The sequence below is a fragment of the Salvelinus sp. IW2-2015 genome, linkage group LG4q.1:29, assembly GCF_002910315.2.
Source record: "Salvelinus sp. IW2-2015 linkage group LG4q.1:29, ASM291031v2, whole genome shotgun sequence".
NCBI lineage: Eukaryota > Metazoa > Chordata > Actinopteri > Salmoniformes > Salmonidae > Salvelinus > Salvelinus sp. IW2-2015.
In genome coordinates, this window is record NC_036842.1 from 52399236 (window position 1) to 52417035 (window position 17800).

The 17800-nt window shown below is 41.7% G+C and overlaps 1 protein-coding gene across 2 annotated transcripts in view; it reads left to right on the plus strand.

Moving 5' to 3' along the window:
* Positions 1 to 10607, plus strand: part of LOC111962131 (tripartite motif-containing protein 16) — a 12792-nt gene extending 2185 nt beyond the window's left edge. Inside the window, exons 3-7 of one of the 2 annotated variants that reach the window (XM_023984980.2) lie at positions 6544 to 6777; positions 6895 to 7042; positions 7233 to 7292; positions 9677 to 9747; positions 10046 to 10607. In XM_023984980.2, coding sequence (XP_023840748.1) covers positions 6544 to 6777; positions 6895 to 7042; positions 7233 to 7292; positions 9677 to 9747; positions 10046 to 10105 — 573 coding nt within the window. In that variant the 3' untranslated portion in view covers positions 10106 to 10607. Of the gene's footprint in view, positions 1 to 6543; positions 6778 to 6894; positions 7043 to 7232; positions 7293 to 9676 lie in introns of both variants that reach the window. The other variant, XM_023984979.2, reaches the window with a different exon arrangement.
* Positions 10608 to 17800: the final 7193 nt, after the last annotated feature.

The following is a 17800-nucleotide window of genomic DNA, read 5'->3' on the forward strand; positions in this document are numbered from 1 at the left end:
TATTAATTAGTTAGTTTTTGAGTTTTTAGTTTTTTTTAATTCGTTTTTTGAGAAAAATGAGTCCTAGAATTAATTAAATATTTATTCTAGAAACGCTTGAATATACTAATATATTGTCCCAAAAGGACATTTCTGAAATGTTTTGGCAAGTATTTAAATAATCGAAAAAGTGAAAACGAATAATAACTTTTTGAAAATAGTTCCTAAAATTATATTATATTTAAATAGAAGCGCTCGATAATACTAGTATATTGTTCCAAAAGGATATTGCCGAAATACTTTGGAAAGTATTTAATTAATTCGCCCAACATAAAGCAATAAAATTCTTTGTGCACAAGGGGGAGACAGACACCAGAGATAAGACTGTGTCAGCACCAGAGATACATCGCTAGTTTTGGCAGTGACGGGCTAAGTGCACCAAAATAGCATAGAGCCAGACATAGCTTAACACAAATGGCCACGACCACCGTCCCCAAACACAAATTTCAATGAATACTTAGATCAGAGAATGAAAGACAGATCAGGGGGAAAGATGCAGTTATAAGGAAGTTAGAAGGTGTGGGAAGGAGTGAGGCTAAAATGGACGCAGGCAGGTTACCTCAGTGGGGTGGCCCCATCAAAAGGGCAACTCCTCACTATGGAGAACGAATTAGAGGAAGTAGTGAAGGAAGGGATGGAGTTGCAGCATATCTGATGTGCAAAGAATTCACGTTCAGCACTGTTTAAAAAATAAATAAATAATAATATAATTAAGCAAAAATAACCTTTTGGTAATGGTAGACAGGTTTTCCAAATGGGTCGAGCAATACCAACAGCACGTGAGGATGCCAGGTCAGTCATTAAGTGGCTGCAGACTGAACTCATACCAAGGTATGGAGTTCCAAGGCAAATCCGATCCGACAAACGGGTCCCATTTCAGTAACCAACACCTGAGACAGGTGGAGGAAAGATTGGGTATTGTGCACAAGTTTGGGTTAGTGTACAGGCCACAATCTCAAAAGCCTCGTGAAACGCGCCAATCAAATGTATGTGCAGGTTTGAAGTTGATTTGGGTTGAAGCCCTGCCCTGGCATTGATGGCCATGAGAGCCTCGCCAGGTGCAGGCACCCATCTCTCTCCTCATGCTTGGTTCACCAGGAGGGAGGTCATATGCCCGCCCTTGATGTACAACAAATTGTAATGTCTGATAATTGACGGAACTTTCTGCAGCTCTCTCCAAACAGATTCACAAGGTCCAAGAAGGGGAGCTGACGAGAGATCCGGCACCACGGAAGTAAAAATTGGTGACTGGGTGGGGTTTAAGTCCACAAGAGAAAGTGGCTAGAACCCAGGTGGACTGGACCGTACGAAGTGAGGGAGGTTACTTCACACTCAGTCCAGGTCAAAGGTAAATCAGGCGCACCTTGGCACCACCTCACACATTGCACTCCAGCCCCAATCCCTTCTAGAACACTGACAGAAGTCAGAGCTGATTTAAACAGCTTAATCCGATTCCAAATGAAGACATTCCTGACTCAGGGGATGCGGATCAAAACTCCGCCTCCCCTGAAAAAGGAACCTCACCCAGTTAGAGGGACATTTCCCCTCCCTGGGCAAGACTAGGGATATCTGGCCCCTTATTTGTGATATTCCTCCACACACTAACTCTTAGAATAAGTCTGGGGTGGAGAGCTATACAGAGATGGACAGAAGATGGCAGTATTGCAGCACTCACGGTCTCCCAGCAAACGGGGAGCCTGTTGTAGTGCTGGTGACAGAGAAAAAACGTAAAACCAATTCGGAGTAGAGAGAATACGTTTAATAACTTATTCAGGTGTAAATTTACAGACTAATGATATTATTGTTATGGATTGCTGGCATGCGATATAAATTTAGCGAAGTATATGGTAAGTTTACACTTTGGAATGGAGAAAGTGAGAAGTCGATTTTACTTATACGATAGTTTTGCTGCAAACTTAGTTGGGGTAACTAGATGTTTTGGCTAGAGGCATAATAAGACAGTCTTTTTTGGTATTATTTGGCTAGTTGCTGCGTTCTGAACACAGGTTGAGCGCTAGTAAACGCATATCTTTATTGAAACTATACTAATCTATTTGATAAAATACTAAACCTGTATATTTAACATTTGATAATGATTGGCAAATCCATATATTTTAACCACAACTTTGAATTAGCATTGAGTATTATAGGAGGAACGGGATAAAATGTGTACTTTCCCCACCGGGTGTGGCCGTATTAAATTATGCTAGAGAAAATTGGTTGTGTTATTTAGAGGGAAAATGTGTACATTATAGCTTGAGGATACTTTTCAAAAGTTGCTGAAAGTTATTGGTTTTGTTTTTAGGTACACCAGAGAATTCGAACAATAAGTAACGTATTCTAAACGTGATCTGTTTTCATTATGGGGAACAATGAACGACTCGCAACCTGGTATGGCTGGCAGGGAGTTTTTAAAGGGGACAGTACACGTTTATCACAGTTGTGTTACATGAAACATCGGGGAAATTTAAAACGAATGATTTAAGGTTATATTCATAATTATTAGGTTTTGTTTTGTTGGTTAACGTTTGGGTTAAGGGGTTTTCCGTGTTCCCAGAGAACAAGATATCTTAAAAGAATACACTCATATTGGAATAGGAGTTTTACTTTCTGAGTTTTATTTAGGCAAGGGACTTTGAGAAGATAAGGGTTTTTTTGGTATGCCTAGATATGGTATGGAACACGAATGTAGGTGTAACTTTTTGACCTATTTTCGTTGCATTTTCCGGTGACTTGATCACTCACGGGAGAATGTAGTGTGGATAATGAATTTGTGTCATTTGGGATACATGATTTATAACTCTTGACCATAAGGTAGCATTTGTTTTTGGCCCATTGAAGATAGAGATAGGTTTATTAAGGTTATGTAAGGACTTTAGAGATTGACACTATAAGACATGTTGTTATTTTTAAATCCATTTGGATAGATAAAGTCAAAACAGTGAGCACTTAGTTAATATTGCAAAGAACACATAGATTGTTATTGACTATTATTAGAAAAAGGCAGACAGATGGTCTACCCCGCCACTGTTGAGACCTTGAGTTTGAGTAGAGTGGGGAGGTGGACCAGGAAATGAGCAAGGTAGGCTGTGAAATAAGAAAGGAGAGAAAGGGTTTAACATATATAAGCAGCACAGATACATTTTAAAGTAGATAAGTCACTTGACAGAGAATTGGAAAGAATAGATATGAATGTACGCCCAAGGGAGATTTGGATATGCGCGCGAATGAAAGGGACGTTTCTATATTATAATGTACTAAGTCATTATTTTAGATAGGTAAGGTTGATACCTGGCCAGAGCCAGGTATCAAACGGGGGAGGGGACATTGTGGTCTAGAGTAGGATGGGCCTATTGGATAATAACAATTATTTAAAATTAAAAAATTCTAGCTAAAAAATGGCATAGAAGTAAATATATAATCAGATAGAACAATGAGATACTGTTTGGTAACCAAACCTGTATGTCCAAGATTTTATGCATTGCAGTGAATAAGGAGAAGGTGATTCACTCGACCTGGGGGCATATCGGCCTTGGAGGGGAGACACACTGACACTGCCGAATGATCACGAGTTAAGGAGAAGAACCGGTGCTAATAGAGTTCGGGGATCAACTCCTAATGAAGATTCCCTGCCCCGACCTTTCCTCACTGTGTACGTTCATAGAAGTGAAAGTGTTGTTTGACCTCTGGCTGATGATTTGTGTCTTTGGGAGGGTGGGTTTACAGGACTGCTTTAGTCTGAGCTGTCTGATTAGGATACGATGGGGATGTTACCATCACAGTGCTGCCAGAACCACCACCAGTTCCAACGGACCAGGGTTCAGCCGGCCTCCTCCACCACTTCAAGACCAAGTCCCACGCCATCACCTAAGCTCTCCAATCTAGTACAGATAATAAATATAAAGACATCTAAGATAGTGAACAATTGGGGACTGAAACTGGTTATGAGGAAAGGGGAATATGTGGTTGGCCTACAAAACACATTAATAGAAAGGACTGTGTCGTATGTGGACATGCAGACCTATTCTGGCTGCTCACCCATTTGCCCTAAGTAATGGGAAGGTTGGATGTGTATATTGGAAAGTTTTAAGCCAAATTCAACCTTGTTGTAAAACTCTGAGTTTTGTTTCCCAGAAGTCCCTCCCCAGAAGCGTACCGTGGGGAGTTAAGGCATATGAGGATATTACAGCTGTATCACTGGTACAGGTAGGGGTATAGACTATGGAGGCTCCCTACTACTACCTGCATCACTAAATCCACTATTAACTAGAGGTTTGCTGATGTATGGTGGATGTGTGGACCTGCCAGGCGGTTGACCCCATTTTTGAAAGGAAATTGTCGTTGCACATGTGTTTTGGCGTCTGATACCACCATTGCCTATTATTGAGGTTATAGCTAACCAACTTCTGGAGCTGCACATGACACAGACTCGGTACCAACCCAGGAGACGCAGAACCCGTGACGCTCCTTGGTGCCGAGGGTACAGATAACATGCACACAATGCTTGGGGTCCCAATAGGGTCCCCCCGAATACCAGACATCAAACAGGAATGATGGCCTGTGGGCATCTATGCCCAGTTTGGCCCAGCTATTGTTGATGCTAAGCAGAATGTTGCGATCAATTATATCTACTATAATCAACAATGATTTGTTAAACTACACCACAACAGTACTTACGGGGATGGCTGAACATTGGATGCTACCTCTCAAACCAGTAGACAAAATAGACTAGAACTGGACATGATTCTGGCCAACCAGGGAGGTGTATGTAAAATGATTGGGAGAACAGTGTTGCACGTTTGTCCCTAAACAATACTAGTCCGGATGGGAGCATTTCAAAAGCTCTGAGTGGGTTGGCAAGGTTATCAGTGGAGATGAAGGGTCTTGCAGGTGTGGAGGAGAGTGGACTGTTTCTCTGGCTGGGAGGGGTTTTGGTATCTCTCTCTGGTAATTAAATACTTTCCCAAAGTATTTCAAACGTGTCCTTTTGGGACAATATATGGTGTATCCTAGCGCTTCTAGAATAATTATCAAATGAATTCTAATCCTTAAGTCAATCCCAGCAGCACGAGAGGGAAAAATCAAGTCAACTCATCAGCAGAAAAATTGCTTCARAACAGCCCACCCATTCTAACTCGGCGGTCCCTTTCACACAGCCTCAATTTAGCATATGGCTAATCAGTGGCAATCGGCCTCGTGGAACGTTCCATTACCCACATTGATTTGGAGTGTTTCAGGTTTAATACCTTCTACCATTAATTTCGCTAACACAACTTGAGCATACAATATCACATTAGACCCCTCACGTTAACACCTAGCTGATTGCCAATTCAACTACTGCACGACTATTTGGATCTCACATTAGATTCTTCACGGTAACCCCTATCCGATCACTTATCAGTTATGGCCCGGCTATTTGAATCTAATTCAATTATTATTATTTTTTTTCTATGGGTCCTCACGGTAACACTTTAGTTGATTGCCAATTCAACTATTGCCCGACTATATGGATCTCATCTTTATTTATGGATTCCTCACGGTAACCCCTAGCTGATATAAGCTATGGCCCGACTATTTGAGTCCTTTTAAAGCTTATTCTTCACTGTACATCTAGTCGATCAAATATCGACTAGTGCCAGACTGTGTGAACAAGTCTTTTTATTACTTAGATATCTTTACACAATGCCTTAGATTCTACACAATTTCACATAAATATAACAGCAATTCATACTCACCCCAGTAATCCTGATCACAATTTAGATATTGGCTATAATACAATATACAGATTTTGATTAAACAGGCATCTGCTTACCTTATAGTTTCGAGCTCTTTGATCAGTTTCCTGGGTGAGTTGAATCGCGATCTCCTTCGGACAGGTCACCTCTCCTTCTRGAATCTTTCTCCCACTCGCCTCCTGTCTCTTRAACTTTCTATGGGCCAAATTCAAAAGGTTTTAACAACCATCCTCTGCTTACCAAGTTTCTGTTAGTAAAACGTTTATTGGAGACAGGAGATCAAGTAGAGACATAGGACGAGGTGGATTATTATATAATAAGGCCTTTTATTGATATGTAAAAATATCTTAGTAAATCGTGCATCACGGCTCCTTCTGTCTGACTCGTATTGAATCGTCGGAAGAGGGCCCTCTAAACAGTACATACAGATTATATAGGCAACAAGCAAAGTAGGTTGATCTTGTCGTCTGGCCTTCCGATTGGTCGATCTGGGTCGTGGGTAGTCCTGTTCGGCCTGATGTCGACATTCCATTGGCTTTTCACACAGTTCTTTGTCCTAGTCACATCCAAAGGCATCCTGCATGTGCGTTTGTTTTCACAGGCCCTATTCATGGGGGAGGGGATGTGTGTGTGGGTCTGACAAAGTAGTGGGGATGGGTGCATGTTGTGCCAAGAATAGCTTATGTTGAGAAGTGGTTAAAACAAGTTACCAATATCTTATACAATTTCTTACATGGTTGAAATAGATCCCCTCTTTGTGTCCTAACAGCGCTCTGCACAAGCGGAATTGTTTGACAGTGAGAGGACCTTGACTGAGCTCATCCACTCCGTTGAGAAAAGGCGCTCTGAGGTGAAGGAGCTGATCAGCGCCCAAGAGAAGGCTCAAGTGAGTCGAGCGAAAAGGCATCTGAAGCAACTGGAGCAGGAGGTCGCTGGACTGAGGTGGAGAGATGCTGAGCTGGAGCACCTGTCACACACAGAAGATCACATCCATTTCCTCCAGGTGACATCTCTAACTTAAATGTCACTCACGGCTGACTTTTCAATGACTAGGTCTAGAACTCTTAAACAAGTGAAATGTGCTGAAATAAAATAACCGTAGCCTTTCTCAATGTCGTAGCATTTCCAGTCACTCTGTGTCCCTGTTGGATCTGAGGGTACACCCAGCATCATTGTCACGTTTAAGCATGTGAAGAAATTTCTCGGTGAACTGAAAGAGCGACTACAAGACATCTGCAAGGAGGAAATGGACAGAATATACGGGAAAGGTTGGTAGAAGCCATATTTCAAGCTCATAAKTGCTCTTGTATGTTTGCTATTGTGCCTTCTGTAGAGATTAATGCAGTATGATTTGCGGTGTTTGTACCGTTGATGGCTAGGTTAGCATCGCTGAGTGACGTTGCCCTCCTGAAACTTGTTGCATAGCCTCCTAATGACGGGTGTGCCTGTGTCCTATAGTGGCTAAAGTTCCAAACGTTCGCCCTTCTAAGCCCGAGACCAGAGAGGAGTTCTTAGAATGTAAGTAAAGCACACACACACAATGCATGTTCACTCACTTTGTAAAAAAAATAACAGCTAGCTTAAACCATTCTGAGCGGTCAGCTTCTGAGACCTCACTTGCTATATACTCATACAGCACTGACTGCTATAGAACACTGACTGCTATAGAACACTGATTGTTAGGGATCTGACCCACCACAAGTGGTCCAATAAGAACCAAACAGATGCTTAAAATGTTTCTCCAACCAGACCTGGGCAGAAAATCGTTTTTTTTTGTAGTTTATTTGAAGATACCAACTTTACAAATACTTGAGGTAGTCGAATATGGTTTATATAGAGCATGCTGGGAAATATGGTAATGATGGATGTGGATTTGGTTCAATTTGATGTGGATTGTATGAGTTTCAGGCCCTTGTATTAGGGTAAAACTAAGCACATACATACATACATACATACATACATACATACATACATACATACATACATACATACATACATACATACATACATACATACATACATACATACAGGACATTGACCCAACACACCTCCAGGCTGTGTATGGGCTATTTGACTAAGGAGAGTAATGGAGTGCTGCATCAGATGACCTGGCCTACACAATCACCTGACCTCAACCCAATTGAGATGGTTTGGGATGAGTTGGACCGCAGAGTGAAGGAAAAGCAGCCAACAAGTGCTCAGCATATGTGGGAACTCCTTCAAGACTGTTGGAAAAGCATTCCTCATGAGCTGGTTTGGAGAATGCCACGAGTGTGCAAAGCTGTCATCAAGGCAAAGGGTGGCTATTTGATTTGTTTAACACCTTTTTGGTTACTACTTGATTCCATATATGTTATTTCATAATTATGTCTTCACTATTCTACAATGTAGAAAATAGTAAAAATAAAGAAACCCTTGAATGAGTAGGTGTGTCATCTTTTGACTGGTACTGTGTATGTATACACTGAACAAAAATATAAACGCAATATGTAAAGTGTTGGTCCCATGTTTCATGAGCTGAAATAAAATATCCCAGAAATGTTCCATATGCACAAAAAGCTTCTTTCTAAAATGTGCACAAATGTGTTTACATCCCTCCTGGTGAGATGTCCCAAATTGAGGCAGTGCAATTGGCATGCTGAATGCAGGAATGTCCACCAGCTCTGTTACCAGAGAATATATGTTCATTTCTTTGCCATAAGCCTGCCTCCAAAATCGCTTTAAAGAATTTTCCAGTACATCCAACAGTCTTCACAACTGCAGACCACGTGGGTGAGCAGATTGCTGATAAACATTGTGAACAGAGAGCCCCGTGGTGACGGTGGGGTTATGGTATGGGCAGGCATAAGCTACGAACACAATTGCATTTTAACGACTGCAATTTTAATGCACAGAGATACCATGACGAGATCATGAGGCCCATTGTCCTGCAATTCATCCACTGTCATCACCTCATGTTTCAGCATGATAATGCACGGCCCCATGTTGCAAGAAACTGTACTCAATTCCTAGGAGCTGAAAATGTCCCAGTTCTTCCATGGCCCGCATACTCACCAGACATGTCACCCATTGAGCACGTTTTGGGATGCCCCGGATTGACGTGTATGACAGCGTGTTCCATTTTCCGCCAATATCCAGCAACTTCGCACAGCCATTTGGAGTGGGACAACATTCCACAGGCCACAATCAACAGCATGATCAACTCTATGCGAAGGAGATGTCACACTGCATGAGGCAAATGGTGGTCACACCAGATACCGACTGGTATTCTGATCCACGCCCCTACCTTTTTTTTGTAAAGGTACCAACAGTGTGACCAACAGATGCATGTCTTGGAATAGTATATTAGATTGTGTGTGCTCTACTCATTCTATTTCCATCTTCAACATGCAGTTCCAGATACAGCCCTGCCATTAGTTGAAGGCAGCCAATCCAATAGTTTCAGAAAAGTAGTCACTTCCTGAGATCTGTATTCAAATATTTTGAAAAAGTAGTTGCTTTCTCAGATCTTTATTCAAATACTTGTAGTCACCTCCAAAGTAACCGTTTTTGTTCCCCCCCGGAAATTGTTAACATTTTATTAAGCAATGAATAGAAGGCGAAAACCAAACAGTAGCATGAATATGTTAGCATAGCAAACATTATTCAAACACTAAGCCTACACAGTTTAGTGGATGCACTTATCAACTTGACTAGGTCATCTCTTCTCCTGTATGCCCATTTCCCGCTCTTTTAGAGAAAATAAAACTCCCCTAACACCCAAGGGAAGAGCGCCAAGAAGGTGATTGGCCAACATATGGGAGCAGAGATTGGTTGACTGGCTTGTCAATAAAATAACCTTCAATTCACAGGGTCTTATATATATATATATAATAATTTGACACTATTTCTCCTCTTCCTAGACTGCTGCCCGCTGACATTGGATCCCAACACAGCACATCAACTCCTGTGTCTGTCTGAGGGGAACAGAAAGGTGACCAGGAATCATAAGATCCAGGCCTATCCCAACCATGAACATAGATTTAGCCACTGGAAACAGGTGTTGTGTAGAGAGGGTGTCTGGAGTGTGTCTGAACCCTGCTACTGGGAGGTAGAGTGGACCGGGGTGGAGGTTGATGTAGCTGTCTCATATAAAGGGATYAGCAGGAGAGGAAGTGGTTGTGAGTGTTGGTTTGGTGCTAATGACCAGTCCTGGAGGTTGTACTGCTCTGCATCTAGATGCTGTTTCTACCATAATGGTAAAGAGACTTCTATCCCTGCCATCCGCTCAGATTCCAGAGTCGGAGTGTACTTGGACCACGGGGCAGGAACTCTGTCCTTTTACAGCGTGACCGTCTCAGACACCATGACCCTCCTTCACGGAGTCAAGACCACATTCACTCAGCCCCTCTACCCTGGGTTTGGGGTTGGTTCATCTGTGAGGATAGTGACACCATTTTTGAGTAGTAACTAACTTAATATGTACTGTGTAAAATGTGAACCTAGATTACAATACTTCCCTATGGAACTACTGTGCAAATGGAAAAGTTTTAGGAACACATTGTAAAGTGGGACGGTYATTTTTGTACTTTTTGAAAACGTTGAAAAAGCCCTGTTGATTGGCATCTCCCTGTGTGTACAGCGAACAATAAGTTCAGCTGCTGTTCAACATATTCAATGCAAACCGTAAGACAATGTGTTTAGACTTTGTGATGTAAGTAGGGTAGGATACCGGTCACTTTGTACTTTACTAACCATAACTAGCCATAACTTTGACTTATCATATTATAATAATGTATGTATACTATGCTCTACTCTACTATATTAGTTCATTAAAAGTGAGAATGATTTGTTGGGTTGTCTGTCTCTATTCTGTCCAGTGACATCACTTCTGCCCTCTTCTGGCCAGGCCTGGTACCTTATACCTCAGCACAAACAGTAAAAAGTGAAGGAAACTTCTCTTTTACTGTCGAACTAGTTCATAGAACCAAGGCTTTGTTTTTACACAGATAATTTGTTTTCCAATATGATTATCCATTATTACACTGAAGCTTTATACAATGCTCCTCATACGAGTGCCCATAAATCATACTCCTAACTGATACAGAAATCGCACTAATAGTGGAAGACACCATCAATAGAACTCTGGGAAATATGTTAATGAGCCCCTGTTACTAAAGTTGTTTTTTACAGGTCTAAATTGCCCCTGAGCCCTATACCAAAGATGAGTTCGGCTTATATCAGTAAATGTTTATTTTTCTCTCAGTGTTGTCTCCATTACTGGCAGAGTGAAATTAGACACAGCAATCACTATTTATCCATAATAACAATGCAACATGAATGTAATGAACTTTCACTTTTATGGTCACAAAAATCACTGAAAATCTTGAATGCTAAGATTGAAAGAACTCTCGTCTTCTCCTTTGCAATGACTAGATTGATACCCATTCAAATGAGATGGGGTAAACGGGGTTAAAGGAATTCTCAAATTTGACTATTAGACTGCTGAAGAGAAGTTCTCATATTGTACCTGTAAGATATCCACCAGAACACCAGAGTATTTGTGGCCATTAATGTGAAGAAGAAGAAACGCTCCAGATTCCCTTCATGCAGTGTGTTTGGGTAGAAGTTACCTGAAGTTGGACAGGAAACAGTGCTTTCATTGGCCATAGAACTGAATCCCCATAATGCAGACAGACCCCCTACCAACATCAGCAATGGTCGTCAAAATGGATAAAAAGGTCCAAAATACAGTTTTGATAAATGTAACAGCTGCATAATGGGGTAAGATACTTAACCATTTTTAATGAGAAAAAAAAATCTGTCAAATATTGACTATTATAGCAAATAAATATTTGTATGAGAGACAGAAAATCAGTGGAATTCAGACATTGGTGGGACTGACTGTGAAATATCAAAAATACTTGCCAACGTTTTTAAACCATATATGGCCCTTTTATATGTTCTGTTATTATATTGATAGAATAATAATGTTTGAAAACAACTGATTTGYATATACATATGGGCATAATTTAATAAATTAGCATGAAATAACTCTCTATCCAACCAGCTCTTTTTAAGGTACCCCCCACAATCTAGAGGAAAAAGAAACTCACACCTATTTAGGCGAGGTGCTGGCTAGCGGAGTGGAAAACGTCGTGATTATACCCTGATGAAGACAGCTTGCCTGTCGAAACGTTGGACATTACATTTTTGCATCTGAGCTCTTAGAGTGTGCGGCTCTCCTTTATTTTCAAACCCCCCCACAATCTCCCATCAACTTTCACCATGGGCTCGTTTGAGTGGTAAGGCAAAAGCAACCGAGTGTAGACGAAAGTCGAGGAGTGAAATCAGAGGCGGTGATTCTGAGAAAGCCGAAAGTTGGACACTGATGTGGTTTTCCAACAGCAAGGCTCAGTGCAACATGACAGTGTTGCTATTGTTTATAAAAGTTTCTTTGTAATGTCAAAATAAACATGTCTCCAACCCCCATATCACACACTCACAAATGGTAAATATACAGTGTCTTAAGAAAGTATTCACACGCCTTGGCTTTTTCCACATTTTGTGGTGTAACAGACTGAATTTTAAAATGATTACATTTATATTTTGTGTCACTGATCTACACAATTCCCCATGATATCCAAGTGGAATTATGTTTTAAGAAATGTAAAAAGAAAAAAAAATGTAAAGCCATGAGTCAATGAGTATTCAACACTTCTGTTATAGCAAATGTGGTGGCATTTTTCTGCATTACCAAATGAGGAGAGTTACAAACTACACACCAGTCAGAGTTATACTTAAATGACATCTTTAATAATAATAAGAGCTTTGCAATAGCCTTTTTTGACTTTCAATGATGCGCTATCCCTAATGAACCATTGAAAAGTGACTACAGAAAATTACAAAGATCTTTTATAGCCAAGATACACCCCTCTCAACCTACATGGCGAACCACAGATCTTAGGAACTCTTCACAAAGAGACTTTTACTTGAGAAAGGAGTATCCCTTAGCCAGATAGCATTCACTATAAATTATCGCTCAGTTTGATCTCTAAAACGAGGTTCTAATCTCGTTCCTGGTACTTCATAGCACAGAACCATTACCTCATGTTATCTGGAATGCTCTTTAGGTTTTATCACCCAAAGACATCCTAAATCTCCTCTGTCAGTGCTATCTCATAGAGGCCAATCCTCAGTGGAACACACACGCAATACTCTATTCTGTCGAATGTAACAACTATTATAATGTAATACAAGCATTATAACATAATCTTGCAATTTTCCACGACACACGTCTAAATAAGTTTAGGAATAAAAATGTGCATAACAAGTCACATAAGTTGCATGGGCTTATTCTGTATGCAATAATAATGTTTAACTGCCCAGTCTACCCCACACATACAATTTTCTGCAAGGTCCCTCAGTCGAGCAGTGAATTTCAAGCACAGATTCAACCACAAAGACTAGGGAGGTTTTCCAATGGTTCGCAAAGAAGGGCACCTATTGGTAGATGAACATTTTTTTTGAATATCCCTTCGAGCATGGTGAAGTTATTAACTACACTTTGAATTACTCCCAGTCACTAAGATATACAGGTGTCCATCCTAACTCAGTTGCCGGAGAGGAAGGAAACCGCTCAGGAATTTCTCCAGTTTAATGGCTGTGACAGGAGATAACTGAGGATGGATCAAAAATATTGTAGTTACTGAAGGGGTTAAACCAAGGCCTCATTGTCACGGCTGTCGACAAAAGAGGACCAAGGTGCAGCGTGGTGAGTGTACATTTTCTCTTTATTTGAAAACACGCCGAACAAAACAATTAACACTACAAAAACAAACCATGAAGCTACAGGCTATGTGCCCTAAACAATGTCAACTTCCCACAAAGACAGGTGGAAAAAAGGGCTACCTAAGTATGGTTCTCAATCAGAGACAACGATAGACAGCTGCCTCTGATTGAGAACCACACCCGGCCAAACACAAAGAAATACAAATCATAGAACATAGAATACCCACCCCAACTCACGCCCTGACCAAACCAAAATAGAGACATAAAAAGGATCTCTAAGGTCAGGGCGTGACACTCATACCTTTTAAAGGGTTAATAAATTGTGCTATGATGAACTGTAAGGTCTCCTCTCAGGAGACCTCTGTGTGTGTGTTAAAACCTGATTTCAGTGATATGCCCTGCAGACACTATCAGAAGGTGGAAACTGCCTACGCTCATACTCCTCCTGTCTGGGTCCCACCGTGACTGTCTGAGGTTCTGAGAATACGACTGTTTTTCTGAGAACACAAGGCCACTGCAGGTCTTACGGAAACCATCACCTGGCAGAAGATGCTTAGACTTATCTGTTGTGAAATGTCACCTTGTTATGAACCTATACCTATATAAGCTGCAGGATGTCTTAGACACCTCGCAGAACCTGGGGAAAGCTATCATATACCGTACTCTACCAACCTCTGCCATACAATTGTACTACTAAAGGAGAATCCTAATACTTAAACAAAGAGTTTGTGTTTCCTTTCTACTACCAATATATACGTTTGATAATTATATAGACCTGATCGTCTTTTGAAGAAATTGACCAACATTAATACCAACAATACTAGCATAAATGACAGAGTGAAAAGGAGGAAGCCTGTACAGAATAAAAATATTCCAAAGCATGSAACATGTTTGTAATAAGGCACTAAAGTAATACTGCAAAAAATGTGTCAAAGAAAATTACTTTGTCCTGAATACAAAGCGTATGGGCGGCAGGTAGCCTAGTGGTTTATAGCATTGGGCCAGTAACTGAAAGGTTGCTGAATCTAATTCCCGAGCAGGCAAGGTGACAAAATCTCCCATTTTGCCCATAAGCAAGGAAGTTAACCCCCAACAACAACTATTCCCCGGGTGCCATGGACGTTGATTAAGGCAGCCCCCCGCACCTCTCTGATTTAGAGGGGTTGGTTCAAATGCAGAACACACATTTCGGTTGAATGCATTCAGTTGTGCAACTGACTAGTTATCCTAATGTTTGGGGCCAATCAAACACATCACTGAGTACCATTCTTAATATTTTCAAGCATGTTGGTGGCTACATCATGTTATGGATATGCTAATCATCAGCAAGGACTAGGGAGTTTTTTTGCGGGGATAAACATAAACACAGGCAGCCACAGGCAGAATCCTAGAGGAAAACATGGTTCAGTCGGCTTTCCAACAGACACTGGGAGACATTCACAATTCAGAATGACCTAAAACACAAGGACAAATATACATAGGCTATAGACTAAAATCTGGGTTTATGATTCTAATTAAACTTTGCTTAATTAGAAYCTTAGCTAGATGCAGGTAGCCTATAGCCCCTGATAGGCCTACATCTAATTTCAGATAGCCCACAGTAGCCTAGGCAAGATGTAAACTGAACGATTTAGCAGTTTGCTTAGTTTAAATTGACAGACTAATTTATTAACATGAATAGTGAGGATGTAAAAAGTGATTGTGTTCCAATCATTTCTCCACCATAAATTTTTCCCACAGGGGATTTTAGAAACACTTAAAATAAGGGCTGTGTTTTGTGTAGGCTTAACCCTGGCGTGAGATTTTGATAACAGTGTAAATCTCTCTCGGACATTGTTGGAAATCAGGCCTACTACTGTTGTGTCATCTGCAAACTTGATGATTGAGTTGGAGGCGTGCGTGGCCACGCAGTCATGGGTGAATAGGGAGTACAGGAGGGGGCTGAGCATGCACCCTTGTGGGGCCCCTGTGTTGAGGATCAGCGAAGTGGAAGTGTTGTTTCCTTCCTTCACCACCTGGGGGCGGCCCGTCAGAAAGTCCAGGACCCAGTTGCACAGGGCAGCATTCTTACATAGGTTTTCCTCTTGTCCAGATGGGATAGGGCAGTGTGATGGTGATTGCATTGTCTGTGGATCTTTTGGGGCGGTAAGCAAATTGAAGAGGGTCTAGGGCAGGGGTGGGCAATTCCAGTCCTCGAGGGCCTGATTGGTCTCAGTTTTGCCCCAGCTAACACAACCAACTAGCAGTGGTCCAATGTTTTACCAGCGCGAGTACTACAGTCAATGTGTTGGTAGAACTTCGGTAGTGTTTTCCTCAAATTGACATTGTCACAATCCCCAGCTACAATAAATGCAGACTCAGGATATGTGGTTTCCAGTTTGTATAAAGTCCAGTGTAGTTCTTTGAGGGCCGTCGTGGTATCGGCTTGAGGGGTAAAATACACGGCTGTGACTATAACCGAAGAGAATTCTCTTGGGAGGTAATACGGTCGGCATTTGTTTGTGAGGTATTCTCGGTCGGTGAAGAAAATGACTTGAGTTTCTGTATGTTATCACAACCACACCATGAGTAGTTAATCATGAAACATACACCCCTGGCTTTCTTCTTCCCGGAGAGTTCTTTATTCCTGTCTGTGCGATGTACTGAGAACCCAGATGGCTGTATGGACGGGGACAATATATCCCAAGAGAGCCATGTTTCCGTGAAACAGAGTATGTTGCAATCCCCGATGTCTCTTTGGAAGGAGATTCTCGCCCTTAGCTCGTCCACTTCATTATCCAGAGACTGAAGATTAGCAAGTAATATACTCCAAAGTGGTGGATGGTGTGCACGCCTCCTGAGTAGAACTAGGAGTCCACTCCGAATACCTCTTCTCCGCCAGCAGTGTTTTGGAGCAGCCTCTGGAATAAGTTAAATTGCTCTGGGTGGTACGAACAAAGGATCCAACTCGGGAAAGTCGTATTCCTGGATGTAATGCTGGTAAGTCACCACCGCTTTGATATCCAAAAGTTATTTCCGGCTGTATGTAATAACACAACATTTTTGGGAGGCTAATAATGTAAGAAAAAACACACAAAAACACAAAATACTACGAATTTGCAGCATTTCTGTCGGCACCATCTTACACGGACATGGCTTGTGTATTCAAGTAGAGCTGATGCATCTTTTTTGTTTTTGTTGTCGCATTTTTGGAAAAAGAGACTCTCATTTGAGCAGTGATGTTGTTAGTTTCTGGAAGAATATCAGGACCAATTTGAAAGCACATGAGCATTGTACTGAGAATTTACCAAACACGGAGAGTTTGAGCCACCTTGCGGAAAGATTGAAAACAGGCACAACCATTGACGCAATCAACCGAACTGGCAGCGAGCCTGATCGCATCCTGACAAAGCCCCTGGGAAGAAGTGCTGGCTTGGTTGCTCTGCGTGTTTTCTACTTCACAGGTACTAGAAGGCTGGGGTTCAAGTCCTTTTTTGATTTCCTGAAGTTGTTTTCACCTTTCACCTATCGGCTCGTGTGTGTGTGTTGTGTGTGTGTGTGTGTGTGTGTGAGAGAGAGAGAGAGAGAGAGAGAGAGAGAGAGAGAGAGAGAGAGAGAGAGAGAGAGAGAGAGAGAGAGAGAGAGAGAGAGAGAGAGAGAGAGAGAGAGAGAGAGAGAGAGAGAGAGAGAGAGAGAGAGAGAGAGAGAGAGAAAACGGAGTAATCTATCCACAATGGAGGACTTACAGCTAGATAGGGAGGCGCTTACCCGCATTGCCATGATGACCCAGGACCATTGGCCATTACCTCCAGGATGCACAGTAAGTACACAGTTAATTTCTTCTCAATGTCTGGTATAAAAAGTTTTAAATACTTCTTATTGTTCATAATCATATTTTCCAATTGATCTGATCTCTCCCCTTCTCCAATTTGTCCCTGCCTCTTTCTCCCTCCTTCCCTTCCTCTCTCTATGCAGATTGTCCAGATGCAGGATGATGTCAGTATGTTTGTGTTCCTCCCTGATGAGGTCACTGCCAATATGACCCAGGTGGAGGAGAGCCTGACGGACAAGTTTGTCCAGGACCTCTCCATGACCCTGCAGCCTGTGAAGGTGGCCCTCACACTGCCTTCCTAGATTTCAGCTACTCCACTGACCTGCTGCCTCTGCTCACTGACCAGGGTGAGTACTCATTCATCCCACCTCATCCTGTCTTTGAATGGATGTCTCCCTCCTCCACATTTAGGACAATACATCTTCAAACTTTTGGAGTATTGTTA